Source organism: Peromyscus californicus, unplaced genomic scaffold, assembly GCF_007827085.1.
Source record: "Peromyscus californicus insignis strain IS unplaced genomic scaffold, ASM782708v3 Scaffold_11__1_contigs__length_118956290, whole genome shotgun sequence".
NCBI classification, from domain to species: Eukaryota; Metazoa; Chordata; class Mammalia; order Rodentia; family Cricetidae; genus Peromyscus; species Peromyscus californicus.
The window spans coordinates 103,352,761-103,371,641 of NW_026294402.1; the positions used below are offsets into that span (position 1 = coordinate 103,352,761).

General features: G+C 41.7%; 1 protein-coding gene across 3 annotated transcripts in view; it reads left to right on the forward strand.

Moving 5' to 3' along the window:
• Qrich1 (glutamine rich 1) overlaps positions 1-18,881 on the forward strand; it is a 40,947-nt gene that overhangs the window by 9,572 nt on the left and 12,494 nt on the right. For all 3 annotated transcript variants that reach the window (XM_052721141.1, XM_052721152.1, XM_052721162.1), the window contains 3 exons: positions 6,219-6,548; positions 9,827-10,858; positions 18,332-18,509. In XM_052721141.1, the coding sequence (XP_052577101.1) occupies positions 6,240-6,548; positions 9,827-10,858; positions 18,332-18,509 (1,519 nt within the window). In that variant the 5' untranslated portion in view covers positions 6,219-6,239. The remainder of the gene's footprint in view (positions 1-6,218; positions 6,549-9,826; positions 10,859-18,331; positions 18,510-18,881) is intronic.

Sequence of the window (18,881 nt, forward strand, 5' to 3'; positions counted from 1 at the left end):
GCTCTCATTGAACCTGGAACTCATGGATTTGGCTAGGCTACTGTAAGCAGGTTCTTTAATAATTGAGCCTTCTTTTTACTTTTTTTGTTGTTGGTTTTGGTGTGTATGTACATAGTCATGTATGTGTGTCCTGGTTCATGTAGTTGTGGGAGACCAGAATTTTAACGTCAAGTACCTTTTAGTAACACTCCTTAGTTTTTGAGACAGGTTCTCATATTGATCCTGAAAATCATCTATTTAACTTGACTCCTAGGGTGTGTGTTTCAAATGACCCCTTCTCAGGGGTCACCTAAAACCATCAGAAAACATATTTATATGATGGTATTGTGATTCATAATAGTAACAAAATTACAGTTAAAAAGTAGCAATGAAAATAATTTTATGGTTGGAGGTCATCACAACATGAGGAACTGTATTAAAGGTCACAGCATTAGGAAGATTGAGAACTACTTGGTTTGTCTTGCAAGCCCCAGGGATCTACCCGTCTCTGCCTCCCCGGTGCTTGGGTTACAGTCTCATGCTACAGTGCTTGACTAGGGATTGAACTCAGGTACTCATATTTGTATTTACTGATTGAACCACTCCCCAGTACCCATTGTGTTTTGAGACAGGGTCTTGCTATGTTACATAGCCCAAGGTGGGCTGGAACTCACTATACAGACTAGGCTGACCTGAAACTAAGCCATCCTCATGCTGTCACCTCGGTGCTGACGTTTACAGGCAGCTCCCTTTTAGCTACTTCAGCTTCCTCTCTCTCTCTCTCTCTCTCTCTCTCTCTCTCTCTCTCTCTCTCTCTCTCTGTCTCTCTCTCTCTCTGTGTGTGTGTGTGTGTGTGTGTGTGTGTGTGTGTGTGAGAGAGAGAGAGAGAGAGAGAGAGAGAGAGAGAGAGAGAGAGAGAGAGAGATACAGGAATTCATGCACCATAGCTTGCATGTTGAGGTCACTTGTAGGAGTTGGGTCTTTTCTCCTGCCTTGTAGGTCCTAAGGATTGAAGACTTATACTCAGACCGTTGAGGCTTGGTGGCAAGTGTCTTTATCTACTAAGCCATCCTATTGGCCCTGCATCATTGGGGAACCAAGTATCCTATTTTAAACTATATCCCCTTTATAATGGAGATGAAAAACTGAATTATGTACCAGCATTGTAGAAGATATGTTAATAGGTTCTCACGTAATCTCATTTTAGTCCCCTTTAGAGCAGAAGGGTGTTTGTTGTTAAATCAAGAGTCCTACATGTTGTGAACTTTATATAATATTGAGGGTTTTTGTTTGTTTGGTTTGTTTTGTAAGATTTATTTATTTATTCTGTATACAGTGTTCTGCCTGCATGTATGTCTATATTGCAGGCCAGAAGAGGACACCAGAACACAAACGGTTGTGAGCCACCATGTGGTTGCTGGGAATTGAACTAAGGACCTCTGGAAGAATGGCCAGCTCTTAGCCTCTGAGCCATCTCTCCAGCCCAGTTGGTTGGTTTTTCAAGACAGGGTTTCTCTGTGTAGCCCTGGCTGTCCTGGAACTCACAGAGATCTGTCTGCCTCTGCCTTCTTCTGAGTGCTAGGACTAAAGGTGTGTGCCACTGCTGTGAGATACCGAGTGTTTTTAAGACAAGGTTTCCTGTATCCCGAGTTTCTTTGTAGCTGAGGATGACCTTGTGCTTTTGCTCCTTCTGTCTTAACCTCCCTAATATACCACTATGTCCAGTTATAAAGTTTTTGGGATTGAACCCTGTAGCATTTTATCAACATGCCTAGCCCTACTATTTGGTCTTTATTATGAGGTACATCTTCTTAAGAAAGTTCCAGGATTGATACATTCTGTGTGTCTATAGTGAGTCAGTAATTTTCAGGTCATTCACACTGAAAACCTGCTTTGAATCTATTGAAGCTGGGTGTGGTTGGTACACTTTTAAATGCCAACACTTGGGAGGAAGATGCTTGAGGATCTCTGTGAGTTCAAGGCCAGTCCGGTTCATATAGCAAGTTCCAAACCAACAGGGCTATAAGGTAAGACGGTCTTAAAAAAATTATGGTTATAGCACTTGTGAGGCAGACACAGGTGGATGTCTGTGAGTTCAAGGCAAGCCTGGTCTACAGAGTGAGTTCCAGGACAGCCAGAGCAACACAGAGAATCCCTGTCTCGAAAAAAACAAAACCCAAAAAATGTGTTAGAAGGGCAAAAGAATAAATTTCAGGCTAGGCGTGGTATCCCATGCCTTTAATCCCAACACTCGGGCAGAGGCAGGTGGAAATTGAATTCAGGTCCTCTGTTAACTGCTGTGTCATCTCTCCAGTCCCATGTTGTTGTGTATTTGTAGAGAAAAGTAGTCACAATATATGCATTATTATAAATAATTGTTATTGGATTGTTTTGTTCGAAAGTATAATTTGTATATTATACTTATATAACACCCCACAGAGATGTTAATAATGTCAGTAAATTAATAGCCATAAGACCGTCTATTTTTCTTTGGTTTCACTGTTGACACTGTATATGTAGAGTTTTTATTCCTCCCAAGATGTGTACTAACAGTTTGAGAAAAGTAGTACACTTCTTAGTGTATCAACTAGATTGTTCATTTTGTGGTTGTGAGTTAAAGATGTAATAGGAAGAAAGAATCTTTTTAACTTTAATTTTATTCATGTATATATGTGTCTGCCTGTGTGTGTGTTGGGGGGGTGTGTGTCAAAGGACGGTATTGAATCCCCTGAAGCTGGAGTTACAGGCACTTGTAAGCTGCCCGACATGAGTGCTGGGATTTGAATATACATCCTCTGGAAGAGCAACAAGTTCTGTTAATCACTCGGCCATCTCTCCAGCCCCGGAAGAAAGACTCTTAACTCTTCCTGTTACACCTTGAATTATAAATGTAAAAAGTATATAAGCGTGTGCCATATGCGAACTATTTAAGTTTTGTCTGCCAGGAATTTTAGAGTCAGATGGAAGAAAGTAGATGATTACCCACAAACCTGAAATCTGTAGCATAAGGTAGAACATCTCAGTAGTAAAAGAGACTAGTGTTTCTTGCCTGATGGCTCAGGGGAACAAATCACTTTTCCAGACATTTGAGATCAACTGAGAGCCCTTTTTGGCAAGAAACTTCACTTGGTCTGTGTTACTCTTTCATCTGTGGTTGCTTTTGTTCTTAAGATGGGGCTGCCTAAAAGAGGATACTGCAGAGGCAGTGTTGACAGTCAACTTAGTGTCCATAGGTCATTGGGCTTTTTGAATGTTTTTAAACTTTCTTTCATTCACTCATTCATTTATTGCATGTTTGTGTGCTTGTGTGTGTGTATGCCAGGACACGTGTGTGTGTGGAGGTCAGAGGACAGTTTGTGGGAGTTAGTTATTTTCTTCTATCATATATGTTGTGGGGATTGAACTCAGGTCACAGGCATTTTTACCCTTAAGCCATTATTGGCCCTTTTGTTTTGAAGCCTGTCAGTTGCTTTTGCTGGTCTTGTAGATGACCTTGAATTTCTATTTCTCTGGACTCCCTCTCCTGAGTGCTGAAGTTACAGACCTGCAACTTCTTGCCATTTTTCTGTAGTGTTGGGGACTAAACCCAGGGCTTTGTGCATGCTAGGCAAGCAAGTACTTTACCAACTGAACTATGTCCCCATCCCTTATTTTTGTTTTTTGAGGCAAGGTCGAATGATGTAGCCCATCCTGGCCTTAAACTCTTGATCCTCCTGATTTGACTTCCTGAATACTGGAATTATAGGATTGTGGCTCTGCCTGGGCCCAGATCATGTTTTTGTCTTAGATACTTGATGAAAAAGTGTGCAAAATGGATTTCTGAATTTTAGTAGTGACTTAGTTATTCAGTTCCTTCCAATTTATTTTAGATTTATTTATTTTTATTTGATGTGGATATGGGTGTTTTGTTTACATGTACCACATGTATGCCTGCTGCCACAGAGGCTGTCAGATCCCCTGGATTGGAGTTACAGGTGCTTATGAGCTGTCATGTGTGTGCTGGGAATTGAACCGTTTCTCTGCAATAGCAGCCAGCTCTTAACCACTTTGCCATCTCACCAGCCCCACTTAGTTATTTTAATAAAATTAGTCAATATTACATGATACTGCCTGTTTTTCAAGTGTTTTTCCAAGCACTACACAAACATATTCTTTCATGTTAACTCTGAGGTAAGTGCTAATAGAAGAAAATTGAAGTCAACTAGTTTGCCTAGAGTTGACACAGTGTTGACGTCAGGGTGCAATATGAAATAAAGTATATGGCTCTAGAGACGAGGTTTTTAGCCAAACTGCAAAAGAATGCGAACAGTGTATGGCAAAATGAGATTGTTAGTCTTTCCTTTTCCTTTCTTTTGCTTTGTTCTTAATGGTGTCTTAGTATATGTAGCATGTAGTTTTCACTGGCCTCTGACTTGGGATTCTCTTGCCTCAGCCTGCCATGTGTTGGGATTACATGTGTATAGGTGAACAAGGAGTGCACCACTAAATCCAGCAGATTTTTGGTGTTTGTTTTGTGTGTTTGTTTCTTTATTTCAAGACAGGCTTTCTCTGTGTAACAGTCCTGGTTATCCTGGAACTCGCTCTATAGACCAGACTGGCTTCAAACTTGGAGATCCTGCCTCTGCCTCCTGGGTGCTGGGATTAAAGGCGTGTGCCCCTACTGCCCAGTGTTTTTTTGGTGTTTCTAATGGGAGATAAAGAATATGCCACTGTCTCTTAGGTCTTGCTAGATGGCATACATACATAACTCTGTACTATAGATTATAGTAGTGGAAATAAAACATGTCAGTAGGGGCCAAGTGACCAGCCAAAGTTACATAGTGAGACCCTGTCTTAAAAAACAAAAACATGTCAGTAGGTAGGAGTCTGCTCCTTGCTCCCTCCCCTTGTTTGGTAGTCTTTTGAGGTGGTAAGAGAACAGTTTATTCATTTTGAGTCAGGGTCTCACTCTGTAGACCTGATTGGCCTGTAATTTGCTTTGTAGAGCAGGTTGGTCTCAAACTTTTAGGTATCTGGCCTTCATATGGCTCCCAAGTGCTGAGAATAAAGAAAGGTATGTGCCACCAGGCATGGGAGTGATTTTTGCATGCAACATTACTGTCTAATGCTTGACTTCATAGAAAGGATGTGATTGGCCTGGTGCTGGATAGAGAAGGTCATTTCAGTCTGTTCTATCCAGTACTTAAAGAATATGTTTGGTTTTTGTTTTAGTGTTATAGTTTGGTTTAAGAAATGTTGAAGGGCTGGACAGTGGTGACGCACACCTTTAATCCCATCACTCGGTGGCAGAGGCAGGTGGATCTCTGAGTTCGAAGCCAGCCTGGTCTACAGAGTGAGAGCCAGGACAGGCACCAAAACTATACAGAGAAACTCTGTATTTCTACAGGTAGTCAAATTATATTGGTTCATGCTTGAAATCCTAGCACTCAGGAGCCTGAAGAAAGAGGGATTACCTTAAATTCAAAGCCACTGTGAGCTACATAGAATTGTAGGACAGGGTGTCAGAGCAGGTCAGAGGCACTTACTGTGTAAGCCTATGAGTTTCATCCCCTGAACCCATGTAAAGGTAGAAGGGCAGAACAAACTATACTTACTTGTCTTCTGACTATATATGCTTTCATGGCACGTGTGCCCATACATTATCTTGTACACATACTACTAATAATAAGACTGAGAAATCTAAACATTAAAAACAAAAATAACTCACAGAGGCCAGGCTTAGCACTCTGAATATGCAGGTGAATATCTGTGTGGTTTTAAAGCCAGCCTGGTTAACATAGCAAGTTACAGGCCAGCCAAGGGTTCATAGTGAGATCCTATCTTTAAAAAATCCTAAGTTTGATTTTGGGGGTGGGGAAGATGGTATAATAAAAGTTTGCTTTGGAATATATATGTATACGTGTGTGTGTGTGTGTGTGTGTGTGTGTGTGTGTGTGTGTGTGTGTGTGTGTGTGTGTTTGTATGTATGTATACACACATATATTCCATTCTCATTCTCTTACAATAGGCTTGGTAAGATGGCTCAACATATAAAGCCACCTATTGCCAAGCCTGATGACCTGAGTTTGATCCCTGAGACCCACATGGTGGGAAAAGAGAACCAATTCAAGTGGGTGGTCTTCTGACCTCCACACGCATGCCTTGGCATGTGCATGCTCCTCTCTCAATAAATTAATTAATGAAAAAATAAAACAGTACGCTAACAATAGCAAAATGTTGATTGTCTATTTTAATTTTAGGAACCCTAAGGATTCTGCAATATGAATAATTCTCTGGAGAACACCATCTCATTTGAAGAGTACATCCGAGTGAAGGCGAGGTCTGTCCCGCAACACAGGATGAAGGAATTTCTGGACTCGCTGGCTTCTAAGGGACCAGAAGCTCTTCAGGAGTTCCAGCAGACCGCCACCACCACCATGGTGTACCAACAGGGTGGGAACTGCATTTACACAGACAGTACTGAAGTGGCTGGGTCTTTGCTTGAACTTGCTTGTCCAGTCACAACCAGTGTTCAACCACAAACTCAGCAAGAACAGCAGATCCAGGTTCAGCAGCCTCAGCAGGTTCAGGTGAGGAAATATTTAGGTGGAACCTGTTACTAAAGTTTTATTTTCTCTCACAGTTTGGTTAGTTACAATATACCTATACAGATGTTAGACATGTTGGAAGTTATTTTACCAAGGTGGGGAATCTTTCATATTTAATGTGGATTGACACTATTTCTAGCTGCTGTAAACTATAAAAACTTTATTGTTTGGTTTAAAGAGCTTGAACAATACAGAAAGTAGAGGCTAGCACTGAATTTGAATGTAACACTTTCATGTGACTGAGACTTTCCTTTCTGTGACAGAATGAACAGAAAGCACAGGAACGCTAGTTTTGGCTCATTATGGAAAGTGTAGCATTTGGAACTTGCTTTAAAATTAAAACCTGAGGTATGGTGATCTTCATTTAATTTGTACATCTCAAATCTTGATCACCTGTAGATTTCTAGGTTGGCATTTTCTACCTTATTAGCCTCAGAGAGTGCTGACATTAAGCTTATTCAAAATGGAGGAGTGAATGTATGACTGAGGAGGCATAGGTTTTCTTTTTTGAGAGTCTTTAGATGAAACAGTAGTCTCCTTCAGGTAGTTCTGTGGGTTTTTTTCTTTTCTTTTTTTTTTTTTTTTTGGCATTGTATTGTGGTTGAGTTTCATTTTACTTTGGATGCATATTTGTCTGTGTGAGGGTGTCAGATCCCCTGAAACTGGAGTCAGAAATAGTTGTGAGCCCCCATGTGGTTGTTGGGAATTGTTGGGAATTGAACTTGGGTCCTCCGGAAGAACAGTCGGGCTCTTAACCACTGAACCATCTCTCCAGCCCCCATTTTTTACTTTTTAATTTGAGAGAAACTGTCACTCTGTTGCTTGAGCAGGCCTTGAACTTCTTCTGTAGGCCAAGCTGGATGGATCTGCTTACTTCAGGTTCCTGAATAGCTAGGATTACAGATTTGTGACAAAATACAAGATTAGGGACTGATGACCTACTACTTTCAGATGTGTGCATTTATGCATCTTCCCTTCCCCACATCATATACTCATGATGATAATTTTATTTATTTTTGTTGTTGTTTTTTTGATACTAGATTTCTCTGTGTAACAGTACTGACTGTCCTGGAACTCCCTTTGTAGACCAGGCTGGCTTTGAACTCACAAAGATTTGCCTTCCTCTGACTCTCAACTGGTGGATAATAAATTTTTTAAAAATTAAAAGGGGGCTGGGGAGATGGCTCAGAGGTTAAGAGCACTGACTGCTCTTCCAGAGGTCCTGAGTTCAATTCCCAGCAACCACATGGTGGCTCACAACCATCTGTAACGAGATCTGGTGCCCTCTTCTGGCTTGCAGGCACACATGCTGTATACATAATAAATAAATCTTAAAAAAAAAAATTAAGATTGGCCGGGCGGTAGTGGCGCACACCTTTAATCCCAGCACTCGGGAGGCAGAGAGCCAGGCGGATCTCTGTGAGTTCGAGGCCAGCCTGGACTACCAAGTGAGTCCCAGGAAAGGCGCAAAGCTACACAGAGAGACCCTGTCAAGAAAAACCAAAAAAAAAAAAAAAATAAGATTGTGTCCAGGGATGGTGGTGCACGCCTCTAATCCCAGCACTCTGGAAGTGGGGCCAGGCAGATCTCTGAGTTCAAGGCCAACCTGGGCTACAGAGTGAGTTCCAGGAAAGGCTCCAAAGCTACACAGAGAGACCCTGTCTCAAAAAACAAAAACAAAAACCATAAAATAAAATTGTATATATAAATGCTTGAAAACATAATTTCATTTAGTTATATTTCTGAATTTCATCAGACTCAGACTTTGGCTGAGTAATAATAATGTAACAGTTATTTTATACATGCTAGATTCTACGTTTTGGTGGTGCTGTTTACTGAGATAAGATTTCACTATATATCCTCTGCCTCTGTCTGCAAAGTGCAAAGATTTTAGGTGTGAACTATCACACCCAGTGTAGCTGACCTTTAAGTTATTCCTCCCCTTTCATAAAAGACTACCAAAGCAAATGTATTTCAGTCACTAACTAGTTTAGTTGTTTTCTTTTTTGAGACAGGGTTTCATGTACCTCAGGTAGATTTCAATCTCTGTGTGTAGCCAAGGATAAACTTCTGCTTCCAAGTGCTAGGATCTCAGACCCCTGTACTCAGTTCATCTCAAATTTTAAGCAAGAACTCTACCAACTGACAAGCTGAGCAATATCTCTAGCCTTTGTGGTGGTGGTTATTGTTTTGTTTTTGAGACAGGGTCTCATGTTTCACAAGTTAGCCTAAAACTCAGTATATAGTCATGACTCCTGATCCTTCTTACTCCACAAAGTGCTGGGAGTGCTGGTGTGCACTACCCAGTTTATACCTTGCAACAGGGATTAAACCTAGGGTTTAGTGCATGGTAGGCAAGCAGTCTACCAACTGTGCTACATCCCCAAAATAAAATTCGGTTTATACAGCAGTTTTATAGTTATAAAATAACATAATGTTTAACTCAGTTGTAGTATGTTTTTGTTATTGTTGGTTGGGGTTAGGTCTCAAACTCACTGTCCTTTTGTATCAGCTTCCCAAGTGCTGAGATTACAAATGTGCACGATGACACTTAGCAGAATCTGTTTTCATGATTAATTAGTTTGTGTGTATATGTGCACATGTGTAGGTCAGGCTGGCCTCCTAACTCACTGAGATCTGGAGTTAGATTTGATCCAGATAATTGGATGCTGCTAGATTTTCTTTTTTTCTCCTCATGCCATACAAAAAATTTTAATCAATATGATTTGACACTTTAATTTTATGTGTATAGGTGTTTTGCCTACATGTATATCTGTGTGGTGCTCTTGGAGTACAGAAGAGGGCGTCAGATCTCTTGGAATTAAAGTTAAAAAGGGTTGTGAGCCACCATCTAGGTACTAGGATTCGAACTCAGATCTTGAAAGAGCAGTCGGTACTTTTAACCACTGAGCCAACACTCCAACTCTAATAAAAAATTTAAACATATACTTAAGTATATGCTTATACCACCCTACTAATGTGCAAAAAACCAAAGGGGCACATTTTCAAAGAAAAAAATTAAAAGTGAACAAAATTCTAATGTTTTGTTCTTAGATCCCTGTTGATCATTTTTGTCTTATTTCCTGGGATGGATATATCTCACTGTAAATTCAGTGTGATGCTGAGGAAATTTTCATATGTTTTTTGGGGCATTGTGACTGCAGAAGCCATGACTGATGCAGTCCCCCTTGTCACATTACAGAGGGTCCTGGGAGCTGGATGTTGCTTGCTTTACTTACTGGTGAATCTTGTTCCTGCAGGTACAGGTGCAGGTACAGCAGTCTCCACAGCAGGTCTCGGCTCAGCAGCTCTCCCCTCAGTTCACCGTTCACCAGCCTGCTGAGCAACCCATCCAGGTCCAGGTGCAGATCCAGGGCCAACCACCGCAGTCAGCAGCCCCCTCCATCCAGACCCCATCTCTACAGAGCCCCAGCCCCTCGCAGCTGCAAGCAGCCCAGATCCAGGTGCAGCACGTGCAGGCGGCCCAGCAGATCCAGGCTGCAGAAATCCCAGAGGAGCATATCCCACATCAACAAATCCAGGCTCAACTGGTGGCTGGCCAGTCTCTTGCTGGGGGTCAGCAGATTCAAATCCAGACCGTGGGTGCCCTTTCCCCACCACCATCCCAGCAGGGCTCACCCCGGGAAGGGGAACGGCGGGTTGGCTCAGCCAATGTCCTTCAGCCAGTGAAGAAACGCAAAGTGGACATGCCCATCACCGTGTCCTACGCCATCTCAGGGCAGCCAGTGGCCACCGTGCTGGCTATTCCACAGGGCCAGCAACAGAGTTACGTGTCTTTGAGGCCAGACTTACTGACAGTAGACAGTGCCCACCTCTACAGTGCCACTGGGACCATAACTAGCCCTACAGGAGAAACTTGGACCATCCCTGTTTATTCTGCCCAGCCCCGGGGGGACCCTCAGCAGCAGAGCATTACCCACATTGCCATTCCCCAGGAAGCCTACAACGCAGTTCACGTCAGTGGCTCACCCACAGCCCTAGCAGCTGTAAAGCTGGAGGATGACAAGGAGAAGATGGTGGGCGCCACATCTGTAGTGAAAAACTCCCATGAAGAGGTAGTGCAGACCCTTGCAAACTCTCTCTTTCCAGCACAGTTCATGAATGGCAACATCCATATTCCAGTGGCTGTGCAGGCCGTTGCAGGCACGTACCAGAACACAGCTCAGACTGTACATATATGGGACCCACAGCAGCAGCCACAACAGCAAACTGCACAAGAACAGACACCACCACCACCCCAACAGCAGCAGCAGCTCCAGGTTACTTGTTCAGTAAGTGAGACTTAATCTGTAGGGCATTTTGTTTCCTTGGTTTCCAGTGTAACATAGAACTCACCTATAGTGTGTGGATTATTTAATTCCATCTTCTTTGTCTTGACAGTGATAGTATATGGGGGAAGGAAGAAAAGCAGTAGATGAGGCTGTATAAACAGACAAGAAGTTTATCATTCTTGGAATTCAACAAAATGACCAGTAATTCTTTTGTAGTTTTTAGAGAGTATTTGGGATGGGATGCCTATAATATTTCTTTGTAATTATCTTTTTATGATGAGTTAAGTTAATGCTATGATGAATGGAAGACCCCAAAGTGTTATATATGTCTCTGGGTTACTTATATTAACACCTGTCGTTGAACTGTTAATTTAGCACACAGGTAGTAAATTTATGGTGGACAAGCTTGTGAGATAGAATTTCCCTTTATTTATCTTTGAATATAGTATAAATAAGTTAAAAGACCTAAAACACAACACCTCTTAGTAGATCTCTTGAAAGGTTCTGGATGTAGGGGTACACATCTGTAATGCTGACACGTAGGAGGTAGAGGCAGGTGGATCTCTGAGTTCAAGGGCAGCTTGTTCTATATAGCAAGTTTTAGGCCATCCAGGACTCCATAATGATAACTTGTCTCAGAAAATAAAGGAGGTAAAAAAATGGCAAAAATAAAAAAATTAGCAACTGGCCTGTTGTACATACCTGTTTAATACCAGAACTCCAGAAACTGAGGCAGTACGATCACAAGTTCAGGGTCAGCCTAGGCCACATAGCAAGACCATCTAAAACAAAACAAGACCATTTCTTCCATGTTTTTTTTTTTTTTTTTTTAAAGATTTATTTATTATGTATACAATGTTCTGTTTGCATGTATCCCTGCAGTCCAGAAGAGGGCACCAGATCCCATTACAGATGGTTGTGAGCCACCATGTGGTTGCTGGGAATTGAACTCAGGACCTCTGGAAGAGCAGGCAGTGTGCTTAGCCTCTGAGCCATCTCTCCAGCCCCCATTTCTTCCATGTTTATCCCATGTAATAGCTCATGGGGAAGACAATGGTGCTGTAATTTGAACCTAAAGAAGAGCTGGTGAGAAAATGTGAGCTCCCCAGTTACAGTGGATTAGGGAGAACCATGCTTTTTCTGAAAGCCTTCATATTTCCTGTTTTTATAGTGAAACCTTCCTCCTTTGACCTCATTTTCACTTCCATCTGTTTCTACATCCATTTTACTCTTAGTACTTTCCAGACATTGTCTGTAGAAACTAGTTTTATCCAGGTTTCTTTTGGAGTAGGAATATTGATTGCATAGGCTGGTTTGATCTGCGTTTAACTGGTTCTCAGCCTCTCAAGTAGTTGAGACCAGATGTGTATACCACTGCATCTGGCTTCAGTTGTGAGTTTTTGTTGTTCTTAAGTCATGTCTAAATTTTTACCTTTTTTTTTTTTTTGTCTTTTTGAGGCACAGTTTCTCTATTTAGCCCTGGCTGTCCTAGAACTTGCTCTTAGACCAGTCTGACCTCGAACTTGATCTACCTGCCTCTGCCTCCTAAGTGCTGGGATTAAAGGTGTGGTCCACTTTGGCACAGATGATTGATTATTTTATTTTATGTATATGGGTGTTTTGCCAGTATGTATGTCTCTGCACCATGTATGTGTATTACCTGTGGAAGCCAGAAGAGGTTGTATGATCTCCTGAAACTGGAGTTACAGATGGTTGTTAATTGTTAACTGCTGAGTCATCTTTCAAGCCCCCTTCCACAGTTTTTTGGGTTTTGTTTTTTTTTGTTTTTTTTTTTTTCCTTTTTCTTGTCGTTTTTTTGAGACAAAGTTTCTCTGTGGAACTCTGGCTGTCCTGGAACTCACTTTGTAGACCAGGCTGGCCTTGAACTCACTAGAGATCCACCTGTCTCTGCCTCTCAAGTGCTGGGATTAAGGCATGTGCCACCACTGCCTGACTCCACAGTTTTTAATTAGGGATAAAAGGAATATTTGTGAACCATTCTTCCATTACAGAAATGTTAGAAAACACAGAAAGGGGAGCTGGAGAGATGGCTCAGGGGTTAAGAGCACTGACTGTTCTTCCAGAGGTCCTGAGTTCAATTCCCAGCAACCACATGGTGGCTCACAACCATCTGTAATGAGATCTGGTGCCCTCTTCTGGCCTGCAGGCAGAAGACTTTATACATAGTAAATAAATAAATCTTTTTTTAAAAAAATTATTATGTATATAGTGTTCTACCTGTATGTCTGCCTGCAGGCCAGAAGAGGGCACCAGATCTCATTACGAAAGGTTGTGAGCCAACATGTGGTTGGAAATTGAACTCAGGACCTCTGGAAGAGTAGCCAGTGCTCTTAACCGATGAGCCATCTTTCCAACCCCAAATAATTTTTTTTTAATTAAAAAGGTCTAGAGAAATGGCTCAGTAGTTAAGAGCTCTGGCTCCCCTTCTAAAGGATCTGCGTTTATTCTCAGTGCCCACATGGTAGTTCACAGCTGTCTATAATTTGACTTCCATGGCATCTGTTGCCCCCTTCTGCCCCCCCCCCACCCTTATTTTCTTTTTCTTTTTCTTTTTTTTTCTTTTTCCGAGACAGGGTTTCACTGTGTAGCTTTGTGCCTTTCCTGGAACTCACTTTGTAGTCCAGGCTGTCCTCGAACTCACAGAGATCTGCCTGCCTCTGCCTCCCAAGTACTGGAATTAAAGGCATGTGCCACCACCACCCAGCTATTTTTATTTTTTTTTAAGGCAGGATTTTTCTGTAGCTTTGGAGCCTGTCTTGGAACTCAATCTGTAGACCAGGCTGTCCTTGAACTCAACAGAGATCCGCCTGCCTCTGCCTCCCAAGTGCCGGGACTAAAGGTGTGAGCTACCACCACTCAGCCTTCTTTCTGTTTTTTGTTTGTTTGTTTTTTTTTTTTTTTTTTTTGGTTTTTCGAGACAGGGTTTCTCTGTGTAGCTTTGCGCCTCTCCTGAAACTCACTTGGTAGCCCAGGCTGGCCTTGAACTCACAGAGATCCACCTGGCTCTGCCTCCCGAGTGCTGGGATTAAAGGCGTGCGCCACCACCGCCCAGCCTGTTTGTTTGTTTTTGAGACAGGGTCTCTAGATAGTCTGGCTGTCCTGGAACTCGGTATATAGACCAGGCTGACCTCCACCCACAGAGGTCTTCCTGCCACTGCCTTCTGAGTGTCAGAATTAAAGGTGTGCACCACCATATCTGGCCTCCCTCAGGCCTCATAAGGATGCTAGGCACACATGTAGTGTGTGAGCAGACATGCATGTAGACAAAGCACCCATATGCATAAAGTAGAACTTAAATTAAAAAGAAAAGATGGGTTGGGGAAATTGCTCAGCACCCACATACAATTCTAGGCATCTCAAAATGTCTGTAACTTCAATACTGGGAGACAAGTGAGTTCTAGGAACTCATTGGCTGACCAACCTAGTCCAAACTGATGAACTTGAAGTTCAATGAGACAACCTGTCTCAAGGCAGGAAACTTAGGAGTGATGATAGAGTAGAACCCTCTTGTCTTCCCTGCCCTGCTGAGGTATGCACACAGGTGTCAGGTGTATGTACTCATGTGAGCACACAAGAAATCTTTTGAGCCAGGTATGGTCATACACAAATTTAGTCCCGTAACTCACTCAGGAGGCAAAGGCAGGCAGATTTCTGTGAGCTCAAGGACAGCCTGGTCTACACAGAGAAACTCTGTCTTAAAAGACCAAAAAAAAAAAAAAAAAACTTTTGAAAAATACTCAGAGAGAAAATACAGAACATACTAGTTTATCAGTTAGTCAACTTTGATCACTACTTACTACTTTTTTTCATTTTTTGTGTCAAGCATGTGCATACCACTGTGCTACATACTTAGCTCTATTATAGTTTGAATAGAGAGAAAACAAGTTTATTTCCATGACTGTCTTGTACACTTAACCCTTTTTGTGTCTATTTCATATATATTTTTTATATTTATCCATATATATTTGTATTCATAACTTTATTTCATATATGTAACTATAGACCTATGTGAGTAAAACATCAAATGTTCTAGTTTTAGTAAATATGTATTTCCTATGTAGTCCACTTGGATGAGTGTAGTCTAATTTTCTAAACTAACCAGTTCCCCCCTCATTTTAAGTTTTCCCATGATACTAAACAGCTCTTAACTTTTTTGTTTGTTTGTTTGGGTGAGTAGTAGTGCTAAAGACTGGTCCCAGGGGTTTGTGAATGTAGACAAGTACTCTATCATGGCATTTATGCAGATTTCCTTTAGGGTAGAATCCTACCCAAACATGGAACATTTTTTTGAGTCTCAACACAATGCCATGAACACTTAGGTTTTATCTCGCTGTTACAAGTATTTCATTGCCTGGCGGTGGCGCACGCCTTTAATCCCAGCACTCAAGAGGCAGAGACAGGCAGATAGATCTCTGTGAATTCAAGGCTAGCCTCTGGTCTACAGAATGAGTTCTAGGACAACCAGGGATACATAAACCATGTCTCAGGAAAAAGTATATTGTTGAAGTTGTGTGTGTGAGCAAATTTTTCAAGCATGTAGAAACAATTTTGCCTTCAATTGAAATTACTTGATATTTGGGGCTGGATAGATAGTTTCAACAGTAAAGAGCACTGACTGCTCTTCCAGGGGACTTGAGGTTCAATTCCCAGCACTCACAACTGTTTGTAACTCCAGTTCCAGGGAACCTGGCATCCTCACACAGACATGGATGCAGGCAAAACATAAAATAAAAACAAATCATTTAACAAAAGAAATTGCTTGATATTCTTCAGATTTTAGGGGTATTTGGGTGTAAGGGTCTGATAGGGTTGCTTAGGAAGCATTGTTCAGACTTAGATATGTTGTAACAGCTAAGAACCTATATTAGGGATCTGTTGTTTAACCTTTTGGGAATTGTAACTAACACAGATGTCACTTGTCGTATACAACTTAGCTGCAAAACCATTGATGTACCCATTATTTTAAAATAGTGCCTCCTATCTTTAGTGGTGGCAAATCCCTTTAGTCCCAGCACTGACGGGTTGGAGAGGAGAGGCAGGCGAATCTGAGTTTGAGGCCAGCCTGGTCTACATAGTGAGTTCCAGGACAGCCAGAGTTACATAGAGAAACCCTGTCTCACAGGGAAAAAAAAAAGAAGAAGAGGAAAGAAAAGAAAATGGATTATATTCTTGGGGGAGAGACTGTAATTTGAGAAAAATCATGCAAAGTAGAACTTGAAGCTGGCATGGTGTCACATGCCTGTTATTCCAGCATACTTAGGAAGCTGAAGCAGGAAGATCAAGAGTTTGAAGCCGGCCTGAAACTTAGAATGCTGGGAATCGTATGCATGGATCATGCCCATCTCATCAGGGAGGGGGTTTCTGGAACTTGTATCTTTACACTTGTAGGATTACAGGCGGGATTATACTTGTATATACCCTGTCTCCTGAAGTGCTGAAGACTGACTCTAGGGTTTCATAAGTGGTAAACCAAGCACCAGTGCTGATTCCAGTCCTTCATCATTGAAGACCACTCAAATTATAGTCTGGAAATAGGGCCCAGATATGGGTGTTTTTCTACCAGTTTAGGTGATTTTTAAGGTAGAACTGAGGTTTTTTTGTTTTGTTTTTGGTTGATAACAGTCTTATTTAACCCACTTAGCCTTAAAGTCACAATGTAGCTATCTTTATCTTCCCCTCCCCTTTCTTTTCCTGTCTTCCAACTGCTGGAATTACAGATTTATACCAGCAGGTTTGCAACTAAATTCTCAGAATCCCAACTCTGCACTTTTGGAATTGGATATGTAATCTACAGTTTAGCAACTTTGTTTCTACTTGGGAGTTTGTTAGATATGTGGCCTTCTTAGGTCCCAACCTAGATGTTTTCAGTCACTTTGTAGACATTTTAATAAAATGCCTAAGTGTTTGATTTGCACAGTGAATTTTTGAAGTGAATGCCTAAGTGAATTTTTGAAGCAGTGTTTGAAAATCTTTTTACTTAACGGAGTTTTTAAAGATTTATTTATTTTGTATATGGTGTTCTGCCTGCATGTATGCCAGCATGCCAGAAGAGGGCACCAGATCTCATTACAGATATTTGTGAGCCACCATGTGGTTGCTGGGAATTGAACTCAGGACCTCTAGAAGAGGTAGCTAGAAGAGCAGCCAGTGCTCTTAACCACTGAGCCATCTCTCCAGCCCCTTAGGGAGTTTTTAAAAAACTGAAACTTGGACTCTACACTTTGGAGAGATTCTAGGGCAATTTGAGGTATTGACCTTGTAGGTTTTTTTGTTTTCTTTGACATGTATGTTTCTTTTTCTTGTCTTTTTTGGGAGAAGTTTCTCTGTGAATGTTTCTCTAGGTTTCTCCTTGGCTGTCCTAGAACTTGCTTTGTAGACCAAGCTGGCCTTGAAATCAGATCTGCCTGCCTTTGCCTCAAGTGTTGAAATTAAAGGTGTACACCATCACTACCCACTTTTCTTTTTTTGGTTTGGTTTGGTTTTTGGAAACCAAGTCCTCCTTATAGCCTTAGCTGGCCTTGAATTTGCCATAAAGCCTGGGCTGATTTCAAACTTGAGGTGACCCTGCAACCCTGCCTCTGCCTCCAAAGTACTGGCAGTACATCATGTATTGCCATGCTTGGTTTATATTAGTGTTTTTCAATGAGAATCAAGAGCTAGCAAAATGGCTTAGTGGGTAATAGCGCTTTCTCCAAGCCTGTCATCCTGAATTCAGTCCCTTTGAACCACATGGAGAAAGAACTGACTCCCACAGTTGTTTTCTGTCCTTCACAGGCACACCGAGGGCACACATAGACATACACATGCACACAATTTAAAAATATAACAAAAATTTTAAATGAGAACTGGTGGAGTCAGAGCTGAGAAACATTGTATTGGTCCAGTTATATTGCTGCCATTGCTGTTTGTGCAGTAAGATTAAACTCTCCAAAGTGTGAAAAATAGGACAGCAAAAGGAGTTGGCTTTTATTTTTCCCAATTGAACGAGCAGTTAAGATTCATTTTCTGGCCAGGCGTCAGTGGCACACGCCTTTAATCCCAGCACTCGAGAGGCAGAGCCAGGCGGATCTCTGTGAGTTTGAGGCCAGCCTGGGCTACAGAGTGAGATCCAGGACAGGCACTAAAGCTTACACGGAGAAACCCTGTCTCGAAAAATGAAAAAAAAAAGAACAAAAATTCATTTTTCTGGGGCTGGAGAGATGGCTCAGAGGTTAAGAACACCAACTGCTCTTCCAGAGGTCCTAAGTTCAATTCCCAGCAACCACATGGTGGCTCACAACCATCTGTAATGAGATCTGGTGCCCTCTTCTGGCCTGCAGGCATACATGCAGACAGAACACTGTATACATAATAAATAAATAAATCTAAAAAAAATTTCATTTTTCTGACATTTGTATTAAAGGACCTAATGAAAAACAATGTTAACATATTCTGATGGTTTCTGTCTCCTAGGCGCAAACTGTACAGGTTGCTGAAGTTGAGCCACAGTCACAACCACAGCCTTCACCAGAACTTTTACTTCCAAATTCTTTGAAGCCAGAAGAAGGGCTTGAAGTATGGAAAAACTGGGCTCAGACCAAGAATGCTGAATTAGAGAAAGATGCTCAAAACAGACTGGCCCCCATTGGGAGTGAGTATTTGGGAGGCAGGGGAGGCTGGGATGTGTCTAAAGTTTAAGTAGAAGAAAAACAGAATGGCAGGCATATAGCATCTCTGGCTCTGAGGACTAGAGAATATGCTTGGAAGTATTTTTTGTGTTATGATGAAGAGGATGTAGTCTTCACCCTGTGAAATGAGCAGGATTTGTGGGATTTGCCCAAGACCAGATTTTTAGATATGTGGGTTTCTAGAGTCAACAAAAGACCAAGGAAGAAGGGATTTTGGGAAGAACTGGCAAGTGCCAGTGAGTTGTGTTTAGAGCCTGTCTTGATTTACTTGCTCATATTAGAGTGTGGTTTCTGGGTTTCTGTTTTCATTTCTTGGCCCTTAGTGAAAGGAAACC